At 46.4% G+C, this 9,966-nt stretch overlaps 1 protein-coding gene across 1 annotated transcript in view; it reads right to left on the bottom strand.

The window, feature by feature from the left end:
* LOC308479533 (uncharacterized protein) overlaps positions 1–8,867 on the bottom strand; it is a 28,223-nt gene extending 19,356 nt beyond the window's left edge. Inside the window, exons 1-8 of the mRNA XM_081010239.1 lie at positions 8,617–8,867; positions 6,199–6,274; positions 5,158–5,222; positions 3,820–3,901; positions 3,582–3,682; positions 3,173–3,268; positions 2,937–3,082; positions 2,534–2,671 (exon numbers count right to left, since the gene is read on the bottom strand). Coding sequence (XP_080866365.1) covers positions 2,534–2,671; positions 2,937–3,082; positions 3,173–3,268; positions 3,582–3,682; positions 3,820–3,901; positions 5,158–5,222; positions 6,199–6,274; positions 8,617–8,652 — 740 coding nt within the window. The 5' untranslated portion in view covers positions 8,653–8,867. The remainder of the gene's footprint in view (positions 1–2,533; positions 2,672–2,936; positions 3,083–3,172; positions 3,269–3,581; positions 3,683–3,819; positions 3,902–5,157; positions 5,223–6,198; positions 6,275–8,616) is intronic.
* Between the last annotated feature and the right edge of the window lie 1,099 nt (positions 8,868–9,966).

Raw genomic sequence — 9,966 nt, 5'->3', positions numbered from 1 at the left:
TGGCGGCTAATGGATTGAGGTTGAATCCTGACAAGACAGAAGTACTGTTTTGGGGGGGACAGGGGGCGGGCTGGTGTGGAGGACTCCCTGGTCCTGAATGGGGTAAATGTGCCCCTGAAGGACCAGGTGCGCAGCCTGGGAGTCATTTTGGACTCACAGCTGTCCATGGAGGTGCAGGTCAATTCTGTATCCAGGGCAGCTGTCTACCAACTCCACCTGGTATGCAGGCTGAGACCCTACCTGCCCGCGGACTGTCTCACCAGAGTGGTGCATGCTCTAGTTATCTCCCGCTTGGACTACTGCAATGTGCTGTACGTGGGGCTACCTTTGAAGGTGACTCAGAAACTACAACTAATCCAGAATGCGGCAGCTAGACTGGTGACTGGGGGCGGCCGCCGAGACCAGATAACACTGGTCTTGAAAGACCTACATTGGCTCCCAGTACGTTTCCGAGCACAATTCAAAGTGTTGGTGTTGACCTTTAAAGCCCTAAATGGCCTCGGCCCAGTATACCTGAAGGAGCGTCTCCACCCCCATCGTTCTGCCCGGACGCTGAGGTCCAGCGCCGAAGGCCTTCTGGCGGTTCCCTCATTGTGAGAAGCAAAACTACAGGGAACCAGGCAGAGGGCCTTCTCGGTAGTGGTGCCCACCCTGTGGAACGCCCTCCCATCAGATGCCAAAGCGATAAACAACTACCTGACATTCAGAAGACATCTTAAGGCAGCCCTGTTCAGGGAAGTTTTTAATATGTGACATTTTAGTGTATTTTTGGTTTCTATGGAAGCTGCCCAGAGTGGCTGGGGAAACCCAGCCAGATGGGCAGGGTACAAATAATAAATTAGTAGTAGTAGTAGTAGTAGTAGTAAACCCAACAGAGTTAAAGGGGACTTTCTCAATAGTAAGCGGGCTCAAGACTACAGTCCAGGTTGGTACAGACAGCTCTCAGAAGGGTTCAGCTGGAGAGCAGCCAGATACTATAGGCTGAAGCCAGTTATTAGAAGAGAGGACTTCAGACAGAGTCTTACTAATAATTATTAAAAAGTGGCAAAGCGAATTATCCCCTAAGGGGCTTTTTCTCCTCAATACAGTCATACCTCGAGTTGAATGTGCTTCAGGTTGAGTGATTTCGGGTTGCGCTCCGTGGCAACCCAGAAGTAACAGAGCGTGTTACTTCTGGGTTTTGCCACTCGCGCATGCGCAGACGCTCAAAATGACGTCACGTGCATGCGCGGAAGCGGCAAAACGCCATCCGTGCATGCACAGACGCACCGTTGCGTCTTACGTTCTATTCAGGATGTGAACGGGGCACCGGAACGGATCCCGTTCGCATCCCGAGGTACCACTGTACTGTATTAAAGGCTGTTGCCTATTCCAACAATGCGTACACACACTGTTTTGCCCCATGTCTTCTACTGCATATCTTTATTGAAAATTTGACTGGTGAAATATTAAAGAAATTACTAATTTTAAAAAAAACATACTACAGATGGCTCACATAGAAAAGCCTTAAGTGGAAGGATTGGCATGCTAGCACTTACAAATTGGGCAAACAAAACCTGCTGCATTAGACCACAATGCTTCCTGCCAGTGTATTTGGTTGGCAGGTATTTATTGGCACAGCGCACTGGGCAATGTTGTAGAGGACAACCTTCTTCTTCTTCTTCTCCTCCTCCTCCTCCCCACCCCCATTCAGGTTGTTTTGTGCCCTGTGAGCTCTTGGAATAAGCTCTTTTGATAAACAAGTAGTCACCAGTTTGATTTGCTGGCAGCATTTTAAACCCAACTTTGAAGCATGGGAATTGAAAAGTACATAACACAAATGGAAAAAATTTTTGTGGCTGCAGGGCAGAAAAATTAAGAAGCCAGCACAATCTGTTCAGTATCCAATAGGTTTTATTAATGACAGTCTGGATTAAGGGTCACAGCATAATATACATGTTTAAAAGCATGAAGGGATGGTGATTCACTCAGGGGCCATCACTGATGCCAACACCCATCTGCAGAGGCTTTAAGGTTCACAGTCTCCTCTACACTTTTTCATAGCTCCACTTGGCGAGTCTCCAAAAGATGGGAGCCTTCATGAAACGGTCAGATTTCATGTAGGCAGAAATTTTCTCCAAAGCCTGCAAGGGAATAGTCATTAAACAGCAACACATAGCAAGAGTCTAAACCTGACTCTCGAGAAAAACTGAAAATAGCTGTTTAGGATCCACAATGCTTCAGAAATGTTTTCGCCATGCTGAAATGTGTGCTTGAACTCTGATAATGCCTCTTGCTTGCCTGTAGGAGTGTACCTAGGGGTTGACCAGGCTGCCCCCACCCCCTGGCAACCAACGCAGCTAACTAATTCTGGTTTTGTCCCCATGCTACTCCCTGCTTGAATTCCACAAAGGCAGCACTGAGACTAAGGCCACATGCACAATGTACAATGTACATTTAAAGTGCTATGATACCCCTTTAAAGAGTCATGGAATTCCCCCCAAAGAATTCTGGGAGCTGTAGTCCCTTAAGTGTGCTGAGAGTTTCCAATCACAGAGCTGTATTACAGAGTTCACAGAGTTGCCTGGGAAGAAGGAATGATTGCCACACCACTCGGAGTTGTTGCTGTGGGAGACAAAGAGCAACTCGAGGAATTGCATTTCCTTTGCTATCAATATAAGAACAATTCCTACTGCAGATCAGTGCATGTTGTTGGTGTTGTTTGGTCGTTTAGTCGTGTCCGACTATTTGTGACCCCATGGACCAGAGCATGCCAGGCACTTTGCCGTGGTGAAGGGGCTTGAATAACTCAGAGAAGCTATGAGCTATGCCGTGTAGGGCCATACAAGATGGACAGGTCATCGTGGAGAGTTTTGACCAAACGTGATCCACCTGGAGCAGGAACCGGCAAGCCACTCCAGTATCCCTGCCAAGAAAACTCCATGGACAAAGACAACAGGCAGATCAGTGCATACATCACAGTAAATCTCACCTCAAAGCGGCTAAGGAAATCCTTCAGATTTGGGAACTGATCAAAGTACTTTGGCTCAAACATCCAGTGCTGATCCAATATGTCATATGCAAGAAAGTCTACATAGGTGATCTAGAAAATTACAAGTGGAAAACATTGTAAATTGAGCCCTAGAACTAGAGAGACATCTTTGTTCTATAGAATTATACATAGCACATGTACCTTCTTTCCTGCAAACCACTTCTTGTCCCCCAAAAACTGGGAGAGCAGCTTCAGTTTTCCAGGTATCTGCTCCAGGTACTCAGGCTTCAGTTTCTCCTGCAACCAGAAGTTCTTGAATTATTAGGTACACAGATTGATTTCCAGCTCAACTCTTGCGAAACCTTGGACTACTGACTCCCCAGTTATAGACTTCCTTTCTCTCTCATGCCTGCTTATTGGTTGTAACTTTACAGACTTTTGTTCCCCTCCCAGTCCCACAAGAGCAGAAAGAATTATTTGTTCAGCCTTACGTAAGTGCTATCTTTTGACCCGCTCACACACCATACTGATCCCCAAATGATTCTCAACATCTGCTAGATTCCTGATCAGTTCCAATTTGGGAAGGGGGGATGCAAACCACAAAACTCACAAAATCTGGACTGTAGCAAACTTTGGCAAAGGCCATTCTCAGATCCATAATGTGGTTTTCAAGCATATCTATTCTGACCATTTCTTCTTCACTCTCACCACCTGTAGAAATGCAACATACACAGAAGGTAAGAGAGTACCCACTAACCAACTATTTGGCTAGAATATTATCAGTCACTTAATTAATTGATTGATTTTAAGCTGGCTTCCAAAGAAACACTAGTGCCAAAAAGACTCACACATCTTGTGCTTGCGTGCAATGTATCTCATGATGGCGTTGCTTTGTGTGATCTTCGTCTCACCATCGATTAGATAAGGGAGCTAAGGAAAGGATAGGAAAGGTTAATGGTGCCAGTGCAGATGAAGCTACCCATAAAACTTCATTACCTTCTCATCCTTGATGGACAACTTCCCATTTACTTAGGAGAAACAGCATCAACCGAAAGGCTTTCTAAGCTGAAATGGCTTCAAGAGAAGCCATTTCGCACTGCTAGGTGATAGTTTTCATATCCTAGGTGTAGTAGCTTCCAGTCTTTCTCAAGTCCCCCAAGTCCCACAGAATCTTTGAGGAAAGTCTTGCACATTAAATGTATGGCGTTTAAGGTGTGTGCTTCTTGTTTCATTGAATGGAGACTAGAGACAGGGCTGGAATAAGGTCTTTAGAGGCCCTAAGCGCTTAAAAGATTTTGATGCCTCCATGTATATCTAATTCAAAATATAACAATAATAAACCATAAAATAAAATTATATTTTTCAAAATAAAACAAAACCAACAGTAAGATGGAAAATAATGTTTATTTTTTACACTTCCACTTTATTTATATCTGAAAAATTTTCTCCTACTTTTTCTAATTGCAAAGTCTTTGATCAGATCCTCATAACTAATCTTGCATAACACATCTGCTTCTATACTTGGTAGAGATAAGGCATCCAGCCTGTCTTCTTGCATAGTTGTTCTGCTGGGATTTTTGATAATCTTCAACTGAGAAAACGAACACTCAACTCAGCAATTTCTGACCACTAATGTTGAAAATCTGGCAATGGAAAATTCCTGTGGTGCCCTACTTGATGCCCTAAGCACATGCTTATTTTGCTTAATGGTTAGTCCTGCCCTGGACACAGAGATGGTTGAGAGAATATGTGCAGAAACTAGCCTAAGGCATAACGGTAAAATTTGCATTGCTCCACCCAGTTTTGCCTGTGGCCCTGCCCAGCACTGGCATGTGGCCCTTGGAAAGTTGCTCAGAACAGAACATAGCCCTCATAAACTAGAGAACTGTGCGTGAGAATTTTGTTGCAGAATTTACAGGGCCTGGCTTCTTCCCCAGGCACACTTGAAAGGCCCTCTGGCCTCTGGCTTCCTTTGCTCCAGCAAGAAGCCAGGAATGCACTGCGGATCTCAACCTCCAGCCAATCCACTGCTTTAGATTCTGCTCACACACCATCATCATTTTCCACTGAGCTGCGACCCCTGATAGCTCTCACTCATTTCAAAAGGGAGCAGCAGGAGAATGACCCTACCATCCCCATCAATGCACAACAACATGTTGCTGGTTGTTTCCACAGTTGCTACATACATTTGGGAAGTCCAAGCCCAGCGTCTCCTTCGCATTAAGCCACTGACTTGCATCAAAATCAGGAGCTGTAAATACAGGTATGAAAAGTAAGTTTTCTCCTTCATAGCCAGATTCTCTTGTGTTTTTGGCTCCATTCCTAAGGGGGTTATCAGGCATGAATCCTAGTAATCTCATGCTGGGAGCCATAGTCCAAAACAGCCAGTGCCAGGTTGGGGAAGGTCATTCTAGCTGTAAAAACACAGGGCTGAATTGGTCACTGTCCAATATACAACCCATACTGCATACAACAGCAAGAGATCATCTGTTGCATTCCAAGTCGCATCACTAAAACATTTCATGTGGTCTGCATTAAACACACATACAACCCTTGAATCCTGGAGGTTCACCAGGAAGTTTTGCATGTTTAAAAGCCAGAAGGCATACTCAGAAACCCTTAAGTCAGGCTTCCTCAACCTCGGCTCTCCATATGTTTTTTGGCCTACAACTCCCATGATCCCTAGCTAGCAGGAGCAGTCATCAGGGATGATGGGAATTGTAGTCTCAAAAACATCTGGAGGGCCAAGGTTGAGGAAGCCTGCCATAAGTGATCTTGAGAGTGCATGGTTACTTGAGAACATAAAGGTCTTTCTGGCTCAGATCAAGGTCCTCCTAGCCCAGCTATCTTTGCAGGAATCCCAGCAAGGAGCACACTAAGTGGCCTCCAGAACTCGCAAGCTGCTGTCTACCTTCAGTCCACCCCTGAAGATCAGAGTCAGCAGCTGCACCAGGATTTAATCCTACTCTTTTGTGAAAGTCAAATAAAAGGTGCAAATTATTATCTATCTATCTATCTATCTATCTATGTATTTATATATCCATCTATTTTTAAGTGTTCTTGGATGTTGTTTTCTCTCCTCTCTACCATTCCCACAGCTAGATAATTCAAAGACACTAAGCAAATAAAATAAAATAATAAAATAAAATAAAATAAAATAAGGCAACTGGCAATAATCCTAACTGCTGATGGGATTCACTATTGGCTGCAAAGGGACAGCTCCTTACCATCTCCAGGTGCATATTGTTTATCCTCAAATGCGGTCCCTGTGTATTCCAGAAGGAGTCGGATTGCATGGGCAAGCTGCAAAAAGGAAGAGACAATTATTTAGTGGCAGAATAATCACCAGTGGTGGAAAAAGCAGACAATTACATCTGCTCCAGACTAGCAATGGCCCAAGGCAAAGGATACTGACATGTCTGCTGATACTTCACGGATGAAGATAGCACATGCTAACAAGGTTACTATTCAATAGCCTCCTCGCATTACTGAAAACCCTGTTGCATGTCAGTGGCTGTGATCAGACATCACATAAAACCATGGTTTATTGTGACAGGAAGGAGCCTACCCTCTTGGCTTGGGTGCTCCCCACTCCTTTTCAAGCATAGGCGCAAGCTCAAAAGCTTTCATTTCTCATTTGTTTCTTAATTTTAAATATTTCTTAGCCACCTTTCATCAAGAAGATTCCAGCATAGTGTATAAAAGTGTGAATAAATCTGTTCCTGCAACATATGAATAGAATACAAAACCAACAAAGAAAGAGAACAAGAGGGAAAGGTAGAAGCAGAGAAGGAAGGCAGCTCCAACAAAAATATTGCCCCAAATGCCTGGGCATTACAGCGACTGCTCCAGAAAAAGAGAAAAATACAGCATATTTTAATGACGGGAGAAATGGGGGTCAAGTGGCAGCGGGGGGGGGAGCTCCTTATGGGGGGCACTTGCCTTCCCCCCACTACCACCCTGGCACCACCTGCGCTGGGCAAAAAGGGAGACCTGAATGTGGCACTGAAAAATATTGCCATGTCATTGCCATGCAGAAAGCATTCCACATTCAAGGCACCATTACCGAAAAGGAACTCTGTTCCAGAAGGTCCTTGGGGTAGCTCAGTCAGGAGAACACCAGCCTCTTAATATCAAGGTTGGAGTTCGAGCCCCATGCTCGGCAAAAGATTCCTGCTTTGCAGGGGGTTGGACTAGATGACCCCTCGTGGTCCCCTTCAACTCTACAATTCTATCTAGGATGTTAAGTGCGTTTCCAGGAGCTCTCCGGGCAGGGACAAGCTGGTACTTGAACAAAGATCTGGGGCCAGGGAGCAGGATGGGGCTGGGATGTGCTTTTTTGCACCTGCACAGAGCGCAGGAAGAAGAGGAAAGGAAAAAAAGACGTGGCCAGCCTGCCTCCTTAGGACTCCAGAGACGCGGGTCTCCCGGAGGGAGGCGGCTGAATTTTTGGCAAGATGGAACTGGCTCCTTCTCCTCCTGCACCACCATCACTGCTTTTCACTCTCGCTGATGACACCGTCACCCAACTGTTATCCAACCCTTTTTGGCACCGGATTGAAGAGGTAAGAGGGGAGGGAAGCGGCTCGGCGCCGGGATTGGCTGCTCAGCTTGCCCGTCGGGGCGTATCTCCGAGCTTCCCCGTGAAAATCAAGGGGGAAATCGCGGCCACAGGAAACGCGCTGACGATGCAATCCCGTCGCCCCCGCGCCAAAGCCGGAATTTCAGGGAACTCGAGGTCTGGCGCTGAGTCACGCCAACTCCGCGTGGGGCCTGATGCTGTCCACACGGGCTGGCAGCGACTCTCCGGGCTTTCAGACCGGGTCTCCCCCACAGGTGTCTGGAGACAGCGGCGATTGCTCTTCAGCGTGCTAAATAGATGCTGGAGCACCGGACGTTTGATTGAGTGATTGATTGATTGATTGTATTTCTATGATGCTTTTCATCCAAATGAATCCCAAAGCAGCTTATATACAATAAATAACAATAACTCAGTGCCGAATTTACCTATAACCTAAACAAGCTATAGCTTAGGGCCCCACTCTTTTGCCCCCCCAAATGGATGTCCATTTCCAAAATATAAGATAAAAAACAAATAAAATAAAACCTACATACAGCAACAGTGTTTTGTGTTGTGTAAGCTCCTATTTGTTATGTGCAAATGGCTTTAGGTCCATAAATTACCAAATTGCAAATATTCAACACAAAAAATAGCGACAATTTGTTGTTGGCAAAGGACAGGTGGACATATAAAGGGCCCCATTACCTTCAGTAGCTTAGGGGCTCATCAAACCTAAATCCGGCCCTGATAGTAGAATATCCTTGTCTTTCCCCGAGTTGGGTGGCTTAGTAAGCGGGAAGAGGGTTGCAGCCTGAGCCTCTCGCCGGACTCCGGCAGCCCGTTTCCCTGTCTGTGATTTTTTAAGTCCCAGGCAGAAGTCAACGGGCGAAGTTTTCTACCGCCGCTGCAGATGCGTCTTCGGAAAGCTGCACCTGTTGCACGTCTGCCTGCGAGGCACTCATAGAATACACGCCCGCCCATCAGGAGCAGAGCGTGAGTTTTGGTACCAGGACCGGAGCTCTGCTGGCCAAAAGACATCCCCAGCCTGCCCCCCCCCCCCCGCCAACCAAGGACCCCTACGTACCCCACGGATATCCCAGTAGCCCAGCGTCACCCCCATCTTCGTCCGGCGTCGCTGGCTGCTGTTGCTCGGCTCAGGCAGAAGCAGGAACCCCGCTTTCGTGGAAAGGCTGAGCGCCGCTTTCAAACTTGCCCGGCGAGTTTCCGGGGGGAATGTGGATGGGCGACTCCCATGGCGAGCTCCGTATTACCGAGGCGGGCTCCGCCCCCAATCGGGCTCGTTTCCAGAGGCTTGCCTCGCCTCCCGGCCTTGAAACCTTTCCTCCAACCTCGCCAGTCAGTTCTGTTGTCCTCGTAGGGGCGTGGGACTGCCAGCTCCTCCTCCTCCTCCAGCCCCAAACCCATTGAAAGCAAACGCTCCTCTTTGGATGATTCTCTAGCAGCTTTGCAGATGCTGAGGATAATTTGCACAGCACAGATCTATTTGAAAGGAGACTTTTAGAAAGGTCAGAGACAGGGGTTGTGAAGATCTCCGAAAGAAACAGAGCAAACTAGGTGAATTGAGAGTGATGCACAGGAGAAGACAAAATATAACCCTATGTGTTTTGGGAGTGTTAAACTGTATGACTGACCTTTCTAATCTCTGGGTCCAGCAAGTGATGAAATCTAATCTTCTAATACCTGTAATAGGCAGGCTAGCCTCCTGGACAGGTGTCAGAAGAGCAAAGGAAGGGGCTCTGTGGGAGGCAGAAAATGGGTGGAGCCCCTCCCTCAACTCGTGTTTTTTTTTAAAGTTCTTATTTATACTTTTCAAGTTTATACATTTCATTAGTTTCACAATCAATTTAAAATTTCAAAATGTTACTCTCCTCCTTCTTGTTTTAATAAATTTCTGCAAGTTGTCCACCCTTCTCCGATATTCTTTTTCTTTACTGCTATAGCTTCCAGCAGTGAGAGCCATAATGGTGTTTTTACCTCTAATAAATTCGTGTATTTATCCCAGGCATAGGCAAACTCAGCCCTCCAGATGTTTTGGGACTACAACTCCCATCATCCCTGACCACTGGTCCTGTTAGCTAGGGATAGTGGGAGTTGTAGTCCCAAAACATCTGGAGGGTTGAGTTTGCCTATGCCTGATTTATCCCATACTCCATCCCCTCCCTCAACTCTTGGATAGCTAGAAAGACAGAGGCAGAGTTGAGAGGGCAGTGATGTGGGCCAGATGTCAAAGCAACAAGCTGGGAGAAGGCAGAGTAATACTTGATTTCTGTTTGTGAATCCATGGCTGTGGCTATGGGAGAAGTGAGACCCTCTTGGGGTGTTAATGCTGTGAACTCCTCCATCGTAGGCTCAGATTGTACAAGGTGAGTCCTTTAAAAGAGGCCCCATAGATACTGAGTACACATGTTCCATG

Source organism: Podarcis pityusensis (assembly GCF_964106645.2).
Source record: "Podarcis pityusensis genome assembly, chromosome: 6".
NCBI lineage: Eukaryota > Metazoa > Chordata > Lepidosauria > Squamata > Lacertidae > Podarcis > Podarcis pityusensis.
Note: the sequence above shows the minus strand (reverse complement) of the source record. Positions and strands in the feature narration are given on the sequence as shown.